At 39.0% G+C, this 20,413-nt stretch overlaps 1 protein-coding gene, 1 non-coding gene and 1 pseudogene across 2 annotated transcripts; 2 read left to right on the top strand and 1 right to left on the bottom strand.

Annotated features, from left to right (window-relative positions):
* Window positions 1-202: 202 nt before the first annotated feature.
* LOC125494414 (uncharacterized) lies at window positions 203-2,331 on the top strand (annotated as a pseudogene).
* Window positions 2,332-6,910: 4,579 nt separating this feature from the next.
* On the bottom strand, window positions 6,911-8,317 carry LOC130591821 (DNA-directed RNA polymerase subunit beta''-like). The gene has a single exon (XM_057395754.1). It carries the CDS (start codon window positions 8,132-8,134, stop codon window positions 6,911-6,913), a length of 1,224 nt encoding a protein of 407 aa, XP_057251737.1. The 5' UTR covers window positions 8,135-8,317.
* A 10,870-nt stretch (window positions 8,318-19,187) lies between these two features.
* LOC125494418 (small nucleolar RNA R71) lies at window positions 19,188-19,294 on the top strand. The gene has a single exon (XR_007270688.1). It is a non-coding gene; the product is annotated as a small nucleolar RNA R71 (small nucleolar RNA).
* Window positions 19,295-20,413: the final 1,119 nt, after the last annotated feature.

The following is a 20,413-nucleotide window of genomic DNA, read 5'->3' as shown; positions in this document are numbered from 1 at the left end:
TGTTGAGAGATTGAGTTTCCATCTACCTGGGAGCAAACTGTCGTCTACACTGACCAGATGGATGCAGGAGATGTACTTGAAGACCTAATGTTGATAGCAAAAGTTTTTATCGTGGATGGAATGCAACCAAAAGTATGAAGAAGCAAGACAGTTGACTTATGTAGATTCCCACAAAATTTGTTTGGAAACAACCTACGCGAAAATGGCACCTAGGTCGAAAGGTTCTCACTTGGCAGGGTATACCATGTCACTCCAGGTTCGTGAGAAATACTATCTAAGAACGCTCCTTAATTTTGTCAAAGGTCCGACGTTACGAGAGAAGAAAAACGTTGATGGTTTAGTGTATCCAACCTTCAAAGAAGCTGCTACGCAAGGGGCTGCTTGATGACGACAAGGAATACATAGACGCCATAACAGAGGCAAGCTTTAGAGAAAGGGGCATTTCTAAGGAATCTATTTTGCAGTTACTTATGTCTGGTAGCTTATCTAAACCAGAAGACATATGGAAAAACATGGCACCTACTATCTGATGACATTCTATAAACAATGTCGTATTCATAAAAACAAAGGTACACGCTACAATACTTTGCGTATTACATTTTTATCGCTTATGCATGTTTAATAATTGTGCAACGAAAAAAGGATCACGATGACATCAATAAGGAAGCTAAATTAAATCTTCTCTATTGTTATAGATTTAATCTAACAGATGAATAAATTCAAGCTTTTGCACTGGTATATTGAAGCTAAACTACAAAGTAATGGAGTACCTTCGAAAATTCAGTGAGATGCCTTTTCCGATGAATTAGTCGTGTTTGAAGGTTAAAATAAGTAATAGCGGATGAGCTTTCATATGACATACCCTCATTAATTCAGGAATATGAAAATTATTTCCATGTCTAACTGAAGAACAACTAATGGTTTTCAACGAAATAATGACTCTGTTAATGGCCAATCAGGATTTTTTTGTATACGGATATGGAGGCACGGGTAAAACATACATTTGGAGGACATTGTGTGCTGCAATTAGGAAGATGGGTGAAATTGTTTTGCCTGTGGCATCAAGTGCGTCCCTACTTCTTCCAAAAGGTCGAACCGCCCATTCAAGGTTCGGGCTTCCACTGAATGTTTGTGAAAACTCTACGTGTGTAGGTATTAGGCCTGGTTCTGACTTAGCTGCATTGCTCATGAGAACAAACCTAATTATTTGGGATAATGAAGCACCAATGATGCATAAATATTGCTTTGAAGCACTTGATAGGAGTTTAAAGGACATTATGCAAGCTGTTGATCGAGATAATTTACATCGACCATTTGGAGGTAAAGTTGTGTTTGGTGGTGATTTAAGACAAATTTTTCCTGTTATACCCAAGGGTACAAGGCAAGACATAGTATTTGCGACCTTAAACTCTTCGTTTCTATGGGATTTATGTAAGGTTTTGAAGCTTACACGCAATATGAGACTTCAATCATGTTCTTCTTCGTCGACTGCTAATGAAATAAGGGAGTTCTCAGAATGGATACTGAGCGTTGGTGATGGCAGAGCTAGAGGGCCCAATGATGGAGAAGTGGATATTGAAATCAGTGAAGATATTCTTATAGACGGTGGAGATGACCCCATATCATCAATTATCAACAGCACATACCCTTCAGTCACTGATCATCTTTGGGAAGCCAAATACTTCCAAGAAAGAGCAATTCTAGCTCCAACTAATGAAATAGTTGAGAAGGTAAATGATCATGTGTTGTCCACAATTCCAGGTGATGAGAAAATTTACTTGAGTTGTGATGCAATTAGTAAAGATGAAGGGAACTTAGGGGCTCATGATATATATTCTACTGAATTCTTAAACACAATAAAGTGTTCGGGCCTGCCAAATCATAATATTAAGTTAAAAGTTGGTGCGCCGATCATGTTGCTTCGTAATATTGATCAAACATCTGGATTGTGTAATGGCACAAGGCTGGTAGTAAGCATTTAGGCAATCGAGTGATCGAAGCTACCGTCATTTCAGGGAGCAATGTTGGTGACAAAGTATTCGTCCCACGAATGACACTAACACCGTCTAATTCAACAAAATTTCCTATCGGATTTCAAAGACGGCAATTTCCTTTAACTGTGTGTTTTGCCATAACTATAAACAAAAGTCAAGATTGTCGCATGTCGGGTTGTATTCACCAAGGCCTGTTTTCAGTCATGGTCAGCTATATGTCGCTATTTCCCGAGTCACGAGCAAAAAAGAACTTAAAATTCTGATTTGTGATAAAGAGAATAATATGTGCAAAACAACTACAAATGTTGTTTATAAGGAAGTGTTCCAAAATGTATAACTTCATACACATTTTTGTAATTTTTGTTATTATAACTTTTACTTATTGTTTCATTAGAAAATTTGTTGTCTATTAATATTCATTTCATTGGAAATTTTGTCGTATTAAGCAAATCCCTTCCCGTGCATTTTTGCACGGATTCAAAAACTAGTAATAATGATACAAAACATACATTGGCAGACGGGAGAACAAGGTATTGAAACATCTTTTTGGAAAAAGGGAGTATTACATAAATTCGATCTTACACACACTTACAATGAGATGATTAGGGGGTTGATAATAACAAAACGTGCGGACCACTAGGGGTCTGTTCTCTTCGGCATAAAACAGTTGAACTGAACTGAACTGAGCTGAGCTGAATTGAGCTGAACTGAACTGAACTGAACTGAATTGAATTAAATTGAATGTAATAAATATATAAATAATATTTAAAAAATAATAATATGAATATTAAATAATAATTATAACGATAAGTAATAATAATAAATATAATAGTATTTTGGATATATTGAAATTATAGTTATGAACAAATAATATTAATAATCATAAATTATTATTATTAATAATAATAATTAATGATAATAATGATAATTAATAATAATTATTTTATATTATTCGTATTAATATATTAATACTTGATGATGATTATATAATAACAATAATATATAAGAAGTAAATTAATATTATTATTTTAATAATTAGATTTAATAATATAATAATATTTTGACGCGATTTGATTGGTTTATGGGCTAAAAACGTGGGTTTATTTGTGCTTTTGACCTAAACCATGTTCCTTCTAATAATAATAGTAATAATAATGAATAAAGCTATAATAAACAAAATAATATATAGAAATAATAATAATAATAATAATTAATAATAATGATATAAAATAAATAATAATAATAAGAGTAATTAGTAAAATAAATTAGACCAACATAGTAATAATATTTCACAAAATGATTATAAAAGAATGGAGCTGAACTCAACTGAACTGAAAATAAGTTGGGGAGAACAGGCCCTAAAGTGGAGAAAAATAATGAACATAAAATCTTATAAACCTTGCATTTGGCTTTCCTTTAAAACATTCTAAATGTACATTTGATTTTAATTTGGGTTAAAAACGAGCGATAGTCACAGTGCACTAAGCATCACAACCTTTATTCGGTCCGTAGCACGAACTTTAACTTTAACTCGATGTGCAATGCGTAGCATAAATGTGATCAGAGATTGGAAATTCCGCCAGGATTCTAGAATCTTGAATTTTTCATTCTTTTTTTTTTGTTCTCTTCTTCTGCTTTAAACCCAGAACTTTTCTTTCTTCCTCCAAACTAGTGTTGTGGTGTAATATTTCACAGTTATCTCAACGCAAAAAGAGTAATCACCCTCATTGCAAATCTCACCTCAATCTGTAATCTCCCGTAAATTTATAAATTTTATAAATATATTTTAGTATATATATTATTATATTTAAATATACTTCCTCCGTTTTTGTTATAGATGCTACATTTTCCTTAAATGAAAATGTCATAATAGATGCTACATATCATAAATGGATTCCTTTTCACCATAAAAATCTTAAAATACTATTAAAAAGTTGGTGGCCCCCCACCTTCTCTTTTAAAATACTCATACTTTTTCCTTAACAAATGTTTTTTTATTCAAAAAGTGGTGGTCCCCTACTTTCTCTCTCTACCTTTCTTAAAAACCCCCCACTTTCTCTATGTAGCATGTATAAAAAAACGGAGGAAGTAATTTAGTATTAAAATAATTTATTTCTTTAAAAGGTTGGCTACTTGAAAGTCAAAGAAATTATTTTAAGGATTTAAAGAAGTTAAAATATTTGGGTTGGGCATGCTTTGCAAAACATTTGAAATACTTTTTGAATTTGAAAAAAGAGTCTAAATGGGCTTGAGGAATCCAAACATTATTTAGATTAAGAAAATGACTTCTAGTTGTGTTAGAAGATCCATACATCAATTTTACTCATCATTAAACTCTATTTTAGCCTAATTGTTGTTTCCTAGCCCACAAGGAAACACAAGGAAACATCAATTTTACTCATCATTAAACTCTATTTAAGCCTAATTGTTGTTTCCTAGCCCACAAGGAAACACATATAAATTCATTAAACCCATAATTTTTTCCCAGACATAATTTTCTCTCTCCTCACTCTTCATAACCGGTGGTCCTTCCTCCCTCTTTCTCTCTCACGATTTTCTTTCTTTCTTCCTTCCCAAGCAACGATTTCTTCTTCAACAACTAACCTCCCCTCCTCATCAAACCATCGCGCCAACCAACGTGTTGCTGCCAGTACTGCTGCCACGCCACCTTTGACCGACGCACATTTGTTATCTTCCTTTGTTTTGGTTTGATTACCTTTCTTCCACCTCAAATTTTATTTAAAGATTGTGTTTTTAAGATTTATTTTTTGTTTAATTATGTTTAAAAGCTTTGGTTTGATGATTTCATTATGAATCTAAGATTATATAATTTATGTATTGAATAATTTATGTATTGAAGAAATAAAAATTGACGATAGAGGTCTCAACTTTGGGTGATAATTTTTAAAAGGTATGAACTATTCATTAACCTGTGTAGGTCCCAACTTTAGGGGGTATTAACTTTTAGCGGGCCTTAGTGACTTGAAACTGGCTTAATAGGTCATAACTTGTAAAACTTGGGTCACACCAGAAGGGTTAATTGAGGGAGGAAAGTAGGAACTAGGTGAGATTTTAAAAAAAAATCGTCAGTTATAAGTCACCGAGGCCCGCTAAAAGTTAAGACCCCCTAAAGTTGGGACCTACACAGGTTAATCAATAGTTCAAACCTTTTAAAAATTATCGCCCAAAGTTCAGACCTCTATTGTCAATTTTTCCTATTTATTATGTTTAGATTGGATTTTTAATTATCAAAGCATGAATTTTTAGGGTGTTAAAAATTGAAAAATCATAGTAGTATGTTATAACTTATGGAATTGATTATTCTTATAAGTTTAAGTATATTTAAGCATGTTTAAAGGGAGTTTTACAGATTATATGTTGCTGGAATTTTAAAAAGGATATTATTGATGGAGTTTTAAAGATTTTAATAGCTAGTATAGTAGTAAGCAATTAAAGTTTTAATGATGAAACAACTTTTAAATATTTTTAAAAGAGGTTTAAAGTATTTTAAAGTTGCTGGAAATTAATTGAGTATTGATTATGAATTTATATTGGTTGTTTTAGGCGGAAAAATTTCTCTAATCGACTTTTAAGACTGTTAAATTGGCCTAGTAGCTAGTTTGTTTACACAAGGTACCTACATACCTATGTGTTGATTGATGTAGTATCATGAAATTTAGAAAGAAAGTTATGTAGTATCATGTATAGAAACTATGTTGAGTTCATATATGATTGTTATTATGTTGGATTTTGCGTGTTTTATGTCGTTGTGCAAACATGTTAATTATGAGATTTATAGTATTTAATTCGCCAACATTCCTAATGGTAACAAATCAAACAACATAAAATCCTAGTATTAGAACATAAGAGTTGGATCCTTCTTTTATTTTGATATATATTTATTCTATTTCGAATTGCCACGGTACATAAAATACTGGAACGAATGGACAAGGAGTGAAAATCTTTCTGCCAATCTAGGATACATGATATAGGATAAAATCTGGATCAAACCTCTGACTTTAAACCTTAAGTCATTTGACTTTGGCGAAAGAAAGGGGCCCAATTGTCCGAACTCTTTGCTTTGTAATTTATTTAGGGCTAAGTCTGACGGAATAATATTCTACCATAGCAATTCATTTATTTTCAAACCGACCCACTTACTATCTATTATTTGATTGACTAACCCTTTATATGGGAATGGGTTAAGAGTCAAATGTTTGGGCAATTCCTCACGGGTGGATGAATCAAGAGAATTTTGAATTAGAGATCGGGATTTTGTTCATCCTTCGCCATAATAGTATCTTGGGATTTGCAACGATAACTTGGTATATCTACTATACGGCTGTTAACTAAAATATGTCTATGGTTAACTAATTGGCGGGCTCCAGGAATAGTCGGAGCCATACCCAATCGAAAAAGGATGTTATCCAAACGCATTTCAAGTAATTGTAGTAAAACCTGACCGGTTAACCCTTTGGCTTTTTTGGCGATATGAACGTATTTAAGTAAATGGCGTTCTGTAATACCATAATGAAAACGCAATTTTTGTTTTTCTTCTAGACGAATACGATATTGAGATCTTTTCCCGGAACGCGATTGGTTTCTAAGACCACTTCCCGCTCTAGGCCTTTTATTGGTTTCCAGGTAAAGCCCCTAAACGGCGTATTTTTTGAAACGGGCCCTCGGTAACGCGACATAAAGACTCCTTTCTTTATTTATTTCATATTTATATATATATATATTATATTATATATATATATATATAATTATTATATAATATATATATATATATATATATTAATATATATATTCCATATTTACAAAAAACCTAAATTAAAACTGAACTAAATGATAGATGAAACGAAATCCCCTAAAGTATTGTATTCCAATGAATAAGAAAATGAATTGTATATCCATCATATACGAACCTTTTTATATATTATATATTTATCTTCACTTTCAATAGTGACATACAAGTCGATATAACATAGAAAGGCAGGGTGTCCATGACGTGTACGTGTGGGATGAACCAAATCCTCATTGAATTGGATTTTTCCATTAGAAGGGGCTCGTACATGTTCTGCAGTACCCCCTGTAAATACTCCGCCCGTGTGAAAAGTTCTTAATGTTAGTTGAGTACCAGGTTCCCCGATGGATTGGCCTGCAATAATACCCACAGCTTCTCCCAATTCAACCAGGTCGCCGTGAGTAGGACTCCGGCCATAACACAATCGACAGATCCAAGACGCACTCCTACAAGTAAACGGAGTTCGGATGGATATTGGTTGGGCTCGAAGCGTTATGAATCGATTGACAAGTCCAACCCCAATATCTTGATTTCGGGTGGCAATGCACCGTGAACCTATATATATATCGTCTGCTAATACACGACCAATTAATGTTTGGATCCAAATTCTTTCCGGAATCATACCGTTTCGAGGACTTACAGAAATACCTCGAATGGTGCCACAATCTGTTCTACGTACAACAATATGTTGAACTACTTCGACAAGCCTGCGCGTGAGATATCCAGCATCTGATGTTCGTACAGCAGTATCCACAACTCCTTTGCGGGCTCCATAGCAAGAAATGATATATTCTGTTAAAGAGAGTCCTTCGCGTAAATTGCTTTGAATAGGTAAATCAATCATTTGTCCTTGTGGATCCGACATTAATCCTCTCATGCCTACTAATTGATGTACCTGAGACACATTTCCTCTAGCTCCCGAAAAAGACATTATATGGACTGGATTATAAGGGTCAGTCATCCTAAAATTAGGATTCATTTCTTGTCGCAAATATTCACTTGTAGAATACCATATCTCAATGGATTGACGTAATTTTTCTACCGCATGTACATTCCCATAATGATGGTGTTTTTCCAAAATCAAACTTTGCTGTTTAGCATCTTGGACTAGCCATCCTTTAGAAGGTATTGTTAAAAGATCATCAATTCCTAATGAAATGGATGTAGCAGTGGCTTGCTGGAAACCCAGAGTCTTTACTTGATCCAGGATGTGTGACGTATATGCCATTCCAAAGTGATCTATTAATCTACTAATAAGTCGTTTCATGGCAGTTCCATCTATCGCTTTATTGTGAAAGACCAAATTGGCCCGTTCTGCCATAAGTACCTCCATATTCCGCTGAGTAGGATTCGACAATGAATGGGTTTGAGTTAGTGATTAGAAAACTTCCTTTTCTTGATCTTAATTCCCCTAAAAATTCACAAATTATGATCCTAGTTGAACCCGACAGACTCGAATTCCACTGGTATCAGAGAATTACGTAGCTTAGGTACAATATGACTAAGTACCCTATGAGCAGGCTTTTTCATTAAATAATACTAATAACTAAAGTGTTTTAGAGTTCCAACGGAAGCTAAATGTAACACTCCGATAATTCTCTCTTTTACAAAATACCTTTTCAATATAAAACTTAGAGAATCATCAAAGCATTATCGCCCGTGTGATAACGTATCGGCTTATTCAGAATTTTGCAGCGGAAAATATATAACTAAACTCTAGAATTGAAATATAATAAATAATCAAAGTAACTTTAAAACCAAACAACACTAGCAATGTTAACTTCAAACCAAACTTAAATATAATGTATCTACTAAAACAATGACACGGTCGTTGCACGTGCCAAATTAAATACCTAACTTAGCCTAATATAGGGTAAGAAAGGGTCGAATCCACGAGGAAGCAAAGATTAATCAAGGGTTGAATGCCATTTAGCGAGCTAAGCCTATTTTTTGGGGTTTTTGAGATTAGTGAACAACTAAGAAATTAGGAACTAAGAAACTAACAAATAGACTACAATGATTCGAATTAAACTATATTAAGAGGACACTAGGGATAGGGGATTCACGAGCTAACATGTAATTAACCAAATTGTCAAGCCAAGGGGATTCATTAGGGTCGATTAGGGGACTAAGTCACTCAAATGCTTCCTAGTTACTCTCTCGAGCTAATTAAGAGGACTTAATCAACCGATTTTACCTATTCTCATGGTAAAATCAATTAATCAAGCATTTCCACAACTCATAGTGATCCAAATAAGGTCCTAGGGGGTCAATCACCTATTCTCATGGTGAAGCCAACCTAAAATCTAGCTAAAGGTCTATCTAAGGTTTCATTTCTCAATCCTTCACCTTAGATTTCCACAACAAGTTCAAATGGTGATCAATCAAATAAACAAGGCAATCAAATTAGCTAGACAACACAATCTCACCCAAATCACACCCCCAAGCTTAACTTTCAAGGCCAACACATGATTAGCAAGGTCATCCCTTCCCCTAGCTACTAATATACTCACTAGCCATGGAAAGGAATAAATAAAAAGCTTGAAGCAACAATGGTGAAAATCATATCTAATAAGCTAATCATCAACTATTTACTACTAATCAATACTAAAACAAGGTAAAACAAATTTAAAAGTTAATAAAGAGAAGAGATAGAAGAAATACTCAAAGATGGATGAAAATCAAATGCAAAACTCCATTGAAATAGCTTTAATAACACACATTCAAAAGCTTAAATAGAGTTTCTCTCTCTAAGTTCTACTTCTCTCTCTAAAAACTCTCTCTAATTAGAACTAATTAATTCCGAAATTAAAAGCTTCTGATTAGGATTATTACAAAATTGGTTTTATACCCCGTAGAAATAAGGGCAAAGTTGTAAAAGACAGAACAAAAATTGGAAAATCTGGACGACGGAGCGCCCCCTCCTACCAACATGGAGCGCCCGCTCCTGGATCGCTCCTGGGCCGCTCCAAGCTACTGCCAACAATAGGAAATCTGGACGACGGAGCGCCCGCTCTTACCAACATGGAGTGCCCGCTCCAGGCTTGGAGCGCCCGCTCCGGGAACGCTCCTTGGCCGCTCCAAGCTACTGCCATTTGCCTTTGTTTCTTTGCGTAATATGGAGTGCCCGCTCCTCTTCCTCAGGAGCGCCCGCTCCTTTGCTTGGAGCCTCTTCCTTTCTTATCTTAGCTTCAAAACACTCCAAGAAAATATTAGATGGGGGAGGGGGGGAATGTACATGCAAATGAAGTGACCTATATGCAACCTAACAATATGCAAATGAACTAAAACTAAATGCTAAGCATGAGAATATGAAAAATGATGGAAAAGGGGAAGAAAAAGGAAACTATATGGCCTAAATGAATCTAAATGACCTAAACTAAATGCAAATAAGTGAACCTAAAGTCCACTTATCAAATTCCCCCAAGCTTGCGAATTGCTTGTCCTCAAGCAATCAACATTCTCAAGGAAACCAATGCATGAATAAAAACTATAAAGGGCATCACAAAATCAAGGTCCTCGTCTTATAAGAGGTGTCAAGGCAAAGGGAAATCTCGACCAACTTTCGAAGCTTATAGCCGTCCTTCCTTATCCACAAGTTAGGGGTTAAAGGGGTGGTCTAAGCTAGTGTACAAAGAAAATGATCGTCTTAGAGGACCCTCAACTATCACACAAGCCGTCATTGATTTTAAGTGAAACCTTTCCCTACAAAATGGAAAAACTCGCTCAACCTTGTACCAATCGCGCCCCATAAGCTCACAAGATCCCCCAAGCTAGCCTATTTATTCACTAGCTAACTTCTTTTTTTTTTGTTGTTGCAAGGGCCCTACACTACCTCCTCAAGCGGTCTACCTCTCACTCGATAGTCATGTTTCTGAGGCACGGTACCGAGCACTCGGTATGAAACGCGATAAGAGGGTCAGGTAGCTCATACCCAAGGCATTGGAGCATCTCTAGAGGCCAAAGCATGATTTTTTTTTATTTTTATTTTTTATAACTATAGGCTACTAGCCTTGTGGGTTCTTATGCACCACTTATTTGATCCAATTGGCCAAAGGGCTCTTTTTCTTTTCATTTTTTTCATTTTTTTTTAAACGCTACTAGCTTTCCACTTAATTGAGCTAGAAGGGTTCTCAAGGTAGCTAAAAGGCTTATCCAAGATCAAAGGAGAGAGTAAAGACTTTTCATAGGGAAATAGTGACATTAATTCACGCTAAGGCGAGTCTCGGACAATCGAGGGGTCTATTAGTATCAAGACCTAGGCATCCAAGCTTAAAGCACCCCTAATACTCCTAACGAGCACATAAGACACTCAAGCTAATTCACCCCTACTTAAAAGCCAAGTTCCCAACCTCTAACCTCTAAATTCAAATCATAGAGTTATTCCTTAATTAGGTGATGCAAAAATCTTTTTGATGTTTTTGAAAAAAAAGAACTTTTGTTTTAAAAATTTATACTCAAACTACAAAAGACAAATCCTATATGCAATTTATAAGCTACATGCAAAACTATCATGCTATGCAACTATACTACATGCAAGTCTAAGACCTAAAGAAGATAAGAAGAAAATTAAAAAAAGTAAAGCAAAAAGATATATACAAAGCAACAAAAAGAGTAGAAACAGGAGAAAGTCATATAACATGTAATATACAAGAAAAACAGTCCACCATGGTCCTTATCATCAAATTCCTCAAAGCAATAAACAATGAAGCACACTCTCCTATCATGCCCCGTAAACCCGACCTAGCAATGCATCCTCTCTAATACGCGTACCCAAAAAGACACCCCAAACCCTTAAAAAGAAGCCACATCCCACGAGCATAATCAAATATAAACACCCCCCAAACAATCAAGGCACCGTCCTCGGTGCAATCAGTCAAAACAAGTAAAGGGGGAGCGGGGCAAAAGGAACTAGTCCTCGTCCATGTGAGATGGACCATCTCCCGAAGGGGGAGGTGGTGGCATGCCTCCCGAAGGGGGAGGGCGCGGCATCAAGCCGTAGAAAGCTAAAGGGGAGGGGCCATGAGGCTTCCAACCGTCCGTGTAGCCCGACGGCCAAGCACCATAGGGGTGGGGATAAGCGGGATCACCCATGGGGTTGGAACCCCTGGGTGCTTGCCAATCATAGGGTGGGTCGTGTTGGGGCCAATACGGGTACGTGGGTTGGTGTTCATTCCATCCCGGTACCGGCCCATGTTGAGGAGGCCAATTTGGAAAGTTGACATATGGGTCAACATTTCCACTCTCCACGTGGTGATGGTACATAGCATTAGTTTGTACCATCATACTGCTCCAATCTTCTCTCATGCCTTGGATCATATTCATCATATGATCCTGGTTGAGAGCAAGATTGTAATAGGCCCCTTCGTAGTCAAAAGAGTAGGACGACACTGAGGCACGACGGCCGGAACTCGGCTCCTCTTGATGGAGAGGAGGAGCTAAGTCGACGCGTGCGGCCTGGGCTTCCCCGACGGGGGGCTCAAAAGGGATGAGAAGAATATCAGCATCCTCCCCGTCGCGATCAAATCGGGTCACCTCCGGGTTTGGGAGGTAACAGTGATGACGACCCCTTACCTTCCAAACAAACCGCTCGGGGTCGGGGGTAAAGTCAATCCACCCAGCGGCTCTAATATAATTCAAATCAAGGAAGGGGTTCTCATCAACTGGAGTCAACAAAGAGAGTTGCTACCCAAACCCAAGAGCGGAGGCAATGATAGTAACCATCCCCCCATAATGAATATCGGATTTGAATAGTTCCCCATGGCGTATAGCAAGACACCGTTGGAGAAATAGAAATCCGAAATTCAACTTGCCCCCAATTTCGTCAGGGTGATGGGCGGCAATGTAGAGTGCAATCACCTCCTCCGATGCTTCCTTACTTGGTTCCTTTTTTGAGTAAATGGCGATAACCAAGAGGCAGTGAATGTATCTAAGGATGGGGGAATGCATGTGAGAGGAATAACCCGTCTTTGGATCAGAGGGGGCGTATCCGGCAATGTCGCGCCAAAATACGTCCCTTTGATAGAAGACTGGGTATTGCCAAATCTCGGGGTTGCAAATGGCGTTTGAGGCAATACATTGGAAAATTTGATTTAGTCTCGCCAAAGAGATGCATTGGGGTTGATTGAACAATTGGAATGAGATTTCATACTCCCCCTCATGTCCCTCAACCTCACGTCTCTCGAGAGAGGCGAGGAAGTCCAAGGTGAGGCGCTTATACGTCAAAGCGCTAAATGTGTAAAATCTAACCATGCCTAAAACAAACAAGGCACGCCTTACATCACGCCGTATCCCTAGGCTTTCAAGGGTCACCATGGAAAAACATAGAAGCCTTGATCTTCCGGTGCTTAAGTTCGTCATACCAACGTTTATGTTCGGGGTTGGCGAACTTAAGGGCCGGAAGGGTGCCCTTTGGGTTCTTTTGGGAAGAGGAGCCATGGTCTTTCTTACTTTTTTTTTGTGCGAACGAAACATGCTTGGAGTTTACAGAGAATAACTCAACCAAGAGATGGTTTTGAGAAATCAAAATACACGAGCTCAACCCGATAAATAAGCACAAAAATGAGGGTACCGACTAAGACAAGTCCAAAAAATCAAAGTAAAAATTAAGAAAAATTGAAAAGAAACTATAAAAAATTAAAAACAAAAGAAACTAGGAAAAATTAAGCTAAGTAAGCTAAAAGGAGTAAGCAACTAAAAAGAAAATAATGAAAGAAATCACACAAAAATTTAAAAAATCAGATAAAAATCAAAATCTATCTAAATCTACCAGCTAAGTCCACAAGAAGCACCAAAATCATCATATATTCAAATTTCCTAACCAAATCTAGAAGAAAAATGAAAGTTAGGGTTAGGGTTTTACCTCCGTCTTTAAAAGGGGTGAAGAAATTCCCAATTGCGAACAATGTAGGCTATTTCAAGCTTCAACCGTGTTCCTTAACCTTTTTCTTCAAGAAATCTCCCCCAAATTTCAACTTTTCAGTGATGACGAATTTTCGAATTTGGGGCTTTTGGACGAAAGTGGGTTCTTTGTGTAGAGGAAGAGAAAATATTAAGGTTTTGTGAAGGAAGTGAGTGAAAATGTTGAGAAATGAAGGAGATATGGAGGTTTCAAGGTTGAGTTTTAATGGACGTTAGAGAGAGAAAAGGGGGTTTGAATGGAAGTTGAGGGGGGAATGTGAGTGAGTGAGAAGGGGGGGGGGGGCGGATGGAAAAAAGGGAGCTTAAAAAAAGAAAACGCGTTACCGCGCTGGAGCGCCCGCTCTAGCTAAAAGGGAGCGCCTGCTTTAAGCCTGGAGCGGGGCGCTCCTTGAACGCTCCCCGAACGCTCCAAAACTTCTGTTTTCTGCCAATTTTTCTGCGGGGGACGGAGCGCCCGCTCCTGTTTTAGAGGAGCGCCTGCTCCTCTTGTGGAGCGCCCTTTTTGGGCTCTTTTGGCTCGCTCCTCCCTCTCTTCTTCAACACTTAGCCGTTTTTTTCATCTTTTTCACTCCTCTTTCAATCTTTCTCATGACAAAACCTCTTATTCACTCCCCCCCCTTTTTTATTATTATTTTTAAAGCTTGGAACCTGTGTTGCCTCCCGTAAGCACTTCTTTAAAGTCATTAGCTTGACTTCCCTACGATTAAAATTTTCATAGGGGAAGGGGGTAGTTATCCAAAGCAATGTGACAAATGTGCTCAATTTGGGTTCCATCGTGGTATACCTTGAGTCTTTTCCCATTTACTTTGAACGTCCCTTTTTCTTCACTCCACACTTCCATCGCTCCATGCGGGAACACCGTTTTAACTTCAAACGGTCCACTCCACCTAGACTTAAGTTTCCTCGGAAAGAGTCTTAGCCTAGAGTTGAAGAGAAGGACCTTATCTCCTACCTTGAACTCTCTCTTCATTATCCTTCGATCATGCCATGCCTTAGTTCTCTCCTTCTAAATCCTAGCATTTTCATAGGCATCCAACCTAAGCTCTTCGAGCTCATGCACATCCAAAAGTCTTCTTTCTCCGGATGACTTGAGATCAAAATTCAAAAGCTTGATGGCCCAATATACTTTGTGCTCTAACTCAACTGGCAAGTGGCATGATTTGCTATACACAAGCTTGTAGGGGGTTGTGCCAATTGGTGTCTTAAAAGTTGTCCAATAAGCCCATAAAGTATTATCGAGCTTTAATGACCAATCTTTGCGAGATCGGTTCACAGTTTTCTCCAAGATGAGCTTCACCTCCCTATTTGACACTTCCGTTTGGCCGCTACATTGTGGATGATAGGAGAGCCCCATTTTATGATGCACCCCATATTTGGAGAGGAGTGCTTGGAAACTCTTTTTGACGAAATGGGATCCCCTATCACTAATGACGACCCTTGGAACCCCAAACCTCAGAAATATCACGGACTTGAAGAGCTTGGTAACTACCTTAGCATCGTTTGTAGGAGAGGCGATTGCTTCCACCCATTTAGAGACATAGTCAACCGCCACTAAAATATAGGAGTTACCAAGTGAAGAAGGAAAAGGTCCCATGAAATCCACCCCCCAAACATCAAAGATCTCCAACTCTAGAATGTTGGTGAGGGGTAATTCATGTCTTTTTGAGATGTTGCCAACCCTTTGACACCTATCGCAAAACATCCTTGAACAATGTCGGCCACCACAATCCACATGATAAGATCTTGGCAACGGTCTTGTCGGCTCCCATATGTCCTCCAAAAGGGGATGAATGACATTTCTTTATCACACTTGCTATCTCATCATCTGGAAGGCATCTCCGGTATAAACCATCCTCCCCCCGTTTGAACAAAAGTGGGTCCTCCCATGCATAAAACTTAGAATCATGGAGGAACCGCCTTCGTTGTTGATATGTAAACTCAAAAGGAATAATCCTACAAGCCAAGTAGTTCGCCATGTCGGCAAACCAGGGGGATCAAGGGCTTTGATGGAGTATAGGAGATCATCCTTTAAGCTATCATCAATGGGAAGCTCATGGGAGGGGGAGTCTTCAATCAAAGGTAACCGTGAAAGGTGGTCGGCCATCAAGTTTTCCGTTCCCTTCTTGTCTCTAATCTCAATATCAAATTCTTGGAGGAGCAAGATCCATCGAATCAATCGCGGCTTCGCATCCTTCTTGGACATAAGATACATGATTGCCGAGTGATCCATGTACACTACCACTTTGGAGCACACAAGATAAGGCCGAAACTTATCAAAGGCAAACACAACCGCTAACAACTCTTTCTCCGTTGTGGCATAATTCTTTTGAGCCGAATCAAGTGTCTTGCTCGCATAGTGAACAACATGAAGCTTTCCCTCTTTTCTTTGCCCTAAAACGGCTCCCACTGCATAATCACTAGCATCACACATTAGTTCAAAAGGCAAGCTCCAATCCGGAGCTTGCACAGTGGGGGCGGAAATAAGGGCATGCTTTAAAGTCTCAAAAGCGTTCATGCAATCATCATCAAAAACAAATTCATTATCTTTTTGCAAGAGGCTAGATAGGGGCCTAGCAATCTTAGAGAAGTCTTTTATGAACCAGCGATAGAAGCCGGCATGACCCAAAAAAGAACCTACCCCCTTCACCGTAGTAGGTGGGGGCAACTTCTCTATGACCTCAATCTTGGCCCTATCTACCTCAATTACCTTTTGGGAAATCTTATGTCCCAACACAATGCCATCCTCAACCATGAAGTGACACTTCTCCCAATTAAGCACTAGATTCATCTTTTGACATCTTTGAAGCACATTTTTCAAGTTCTTGAGACAATCGCCAAAAGATGAACCTACCACAGAGAAGTCATCCATGAATACCTCAATGGTATCTTCCAACATGTCTGAAAAGATGGCGACCATACATCGTTGGAATGTAGAGTGCGCATTGTACAAGCCAAATGGCATCCTTCGATAAGCAAAGGTACCAAATGGACAAGTGAATGTAGTCCTTTCTTGGTCATCGGGGTGGATGGGAATTTGAAAGAATCCCGAATAACCATCAAGGAAATAAAAATGGGAATGACCCGCCAACCTTTCTAACATTTGATCTATAAATGGGATGGGGAAATGATCTTTCCGGGTGGCTTTATTCAATCTCCGGTAATCTATGCACATACGCCACACGGTCACCGATCTAGTAGAGATTAGCTCTCCCGTTTCATTGGTGATGACGATCATGCCTCCCTTTTTAAGGACCACATGGACGGGACTAACCCACCGCCTATCGGAGATAGGGTAGATTATCCCCGCCTCAATGAGTTTCAAGACCTCCTTTTTGACCACTTCCTTCGTATTGGGATTCAACCTCCTTTGAGGCTCAATAGAAGAAGCATGATCGTCACCAAGATGAATTCTATGCATGCATAGGATAGGAATTAGCCCCTTGAGATCTTCAATGCTATACCCAATGCCACTTCTATGTTCCCAAAGGACATCAAGAAGTTGAGTAAGTTGAGTGCCTTCAAGCGTAGCATTGACTATCACCGGGTAAGTCTCACCCTCACCAAGAAATGCATATTTTAAAGAAGGGGGAAGAGGTTTCAACTCTACCTTGGGAGGAGGCTTAGAACTCTCCTCCTTAGGTGAAGGCACCTCAAGGGCTTCGATCTTCTCCTCCTTGGCACAATAGGTTGGAGAGGCATCCATGGCAAGCTTAAAGTTTTTCCCTTCCTCATTATCCTCCCAATCCTCTCCCAAAAGTACATCTTCCAATGGAACCTTCTTATTCCTCATACCCTTCAAACTCAAGACTTTCTCACCAAAACTATCTATCCTCTTCACCTCTTCCATGATTGGAGACTTCATTGATTGTTTAAAAGCAAACTCCATGCTCTCATCTCCTACCCTTAATGTAAGCACATCACGCTTCATGTCAACAAGAACCCCGACCGTTTTAAGGAAAGGCCTCCCAAGTATAAGAGGAACTTGGGAGTCTTCCTCCATCTCCATAACCACAAAGTCATAAGGGATGAAGACCCTTCCAACTTGGACCGGCACATCCTCCAACTCTCCAATTGGGACCTTCACCGATCTATCGGCGAGTTGAATGAGCCTCCTTGTAGGCTTGAGTTCAAAATTAAGTTGCTTAGCTATGGACAAGGGCATCAAACTCACACTCGGCCCCAAATCCGCCAAGGCCCTCTTGGGCTCCAAGTCCCCAATCTTCAAAGGAATAGAAAATGACCCCGGATCTTCAAGCTTCTTGGGGAGCTTGCTTTGAAGTACGACACTAACTTCGACGGTCAAAGCAATAGTAGCACTTTCCTCGAGCTTGGTGCATAAGTGGGCATTTGAGACATGGCTTGGAGGAAAGGGATATGCACTTGAAGTCCTTTCATGACTTCCAAGAACTTCATGAATTTATCATTGAGTTGTTTCTTAGCTAGCCTTTGAGGAAAAGGAACTGGAGGCACATAAGCCTTGGGTGCCGATTGGCTAGCCTCGTTGCGTTGCTCATGAACTTCTTTCTCTAGGCTCGGTACGACATCACTTTCATCCTCCACTATTACCTCTTCAAGAAGCTTCTCAACCTCCCCTTCACTCCCCCTTTTCTCAACTTTCGGGCTTTCATTCACCTCACTAGGCATCTTAGGCCCCTCATAATTTGCTCCTGATCTCAAAGTAATGGCCTTGGCATGCTCGTGAATCACGGGTTGGCTTGGGAATTGAGTAGAAGAAGAAGTGGTGTTGCTTACTTGTTGGGCAATTTGAGCAAGTTGGGTCTCAATCATTTTGTTGTGAGTTTGCATTTATTGCAAGGAAGAGTGAATATCACCAAACTTCTTATCATTATCGGCATTGGTCTTGGTTTGTTGGGCAAGGAAAAGTTGAAGTGTAGACTCAAGTGATGAAGATTTTGGTGGGTTAGGCTCAAAGGGTGGTCTTTGTTGTGGTTGGTTGAAACCGGGTGGTCGAAAATTGGATGTGTAGTTGTTGTGATTTTGTGGTGGAGGGTGTTTCCATGATCCTTGAGAGGGGTTGTTCCACCTCCCTTGGTTGTTGAAGTTTGAAGGTCCCTCTTGCCTTGCACCAACCCATGCAACATGTTCCGTAGATCCTCCACAATAAGAGCTTGCATGATCGGTGCCCCCACAAATTTCACAAGAGAAAGCTTGGGAAGGTGGTTGGCTTGGGGATGCCAAGTTCACCTTCTCAAGTTTCTTAGCTAGAGTGTCTAGCTTGGAATGGATATGATCCATAGCATCTACATCATACTTCCCTTTGCCACTAACCTTCTTGCTTGTAGACCTTGTGTTCCCCCAAGAGTAATGCCGCACAACCTCCTCTATGGTGGGCTCAACGGTATCAACCGGTAGTTTGGTGAGTTAACCCCCCGCTCCGGAGTCAAGACTAGCTCTAGTCATTGGAAGCAACCCACATAGAAGCTTTGCATCAACATCCATTGACTATACCCATGGTGCGGACATGACCTTCGGAGGTCTTTGAACCTATCCCATGCCTTATTCAAACTCTCATCCTCATCTTGTATGAAATTAGAGATCTTCCTCCTAGCCTCGGAAGTCTTCTCTTGGGAATAGAACTCATCAACAAAAGCCGCCGTTACTTGTGCCCAAGTAGTCAATGAATCGGGGGGTAGAGACTGTAACCACTTCTTGGCATTTCCCGTGAGAGAGAAGTGAAAAAGATTAAGCCTCACGAACTCTTCATTAACATTATTTTGCTTGACCGTGGTACAAAGTTCAAGAAAGTTCGCCAAATGGTCAAGTGGACACTCATGAGTAAATCCTCCATAAGGCTCTTGCTTGATCATTCTAAGCAACTGTTGTAACACCCCGACAATTCTCCTTTCTAGAAAATACTTTTATAATAAACCTTAGAGAATTACCCAGGCATTATCGCCCGTGTGATAACGTTTCGGCTTACTCAGAATTTTGCAGCGGAAAACAACTTTCTAAAACAACTTTATTAAAACTTATGAAACCAATAACAATGTCAGAAACTAAAACACACCAACTGGCGAGGCCTAAGTCGTATCGGCTAACGCGCAAATAAATCAATACTATCTTACACAAACGTAGTATAAGGAAGTAAGGTTCGAATCCACGGAGAAGGTAGTTTGGTTGACTAGAGTGTGCTATGGTAACAATGGGGGGGGGTTTGAGGAATGAAAATTTAAACAACAAACAAAAACAAGGAAAATCAAATAATAAACGAGATCTTGGCAATCAATCTTCACAACCAATTCAACCCTTGATCATTGAACAATTCAACACCTAAGTTACTTGAACGCCCTATTGTGAATCATAAGATTCAATCTCCCCTAACGTAGTGGTAGACTAAGCGAGCGCTCTATCTACCCTTAATGGCAAACAACCTAGCCAAGCGTTCTAGTTAATTAAGCAATTAGATAACAACTAGGGAGATTTCAATAGGGTAATCTAGCATTCACACAAGCGGTCGAATGCAAATTATATGATGATTCTTCTTATACTCAATCATCCACGAGCGTGAATAATTGGGCATAAACTACAACCCTAGATAATCTCAAAGCAGACAATTATCTAGATAGTAGAGATTGCAATAAGCAAGAAGTTAATTGATCAAGTTAACTTAAGCACAAAAACAATCAAACATGAAGAACATGAAGAATCATCAACATTCAAATTAAAAGAA

Source organism: Beta vulgaris, chromosome 6, assembly GCF_026745355.1.
Source record: "Beta vulgaris subsp. vulgaris cultivar EL10 chromosome 6, EL10.2, whole genome shotgun sequence".
In the NCBI taxonomy this organism is placed as follows: Eukaryota; Viridiplantae; Streptophyta; class Magnoliopsida; order Caryophyllales; family Amaranthaceae; genus Beta; species Beta vulgaris.
Note: the sequence above shows the minus strand (reverse complement) of the source record. Positions and strands in the feature narration are given on the sequence as shown.

Excerpts from the sequence above, each read along its gene's own strand:
- LOC130591821 (XM_057395754.1), bottom strand. The coding sequence starts at position 8,134 with ATGGAGGTACTTATGGCAGAACGGGCCAATTTGGTCTTTCACAATAAA.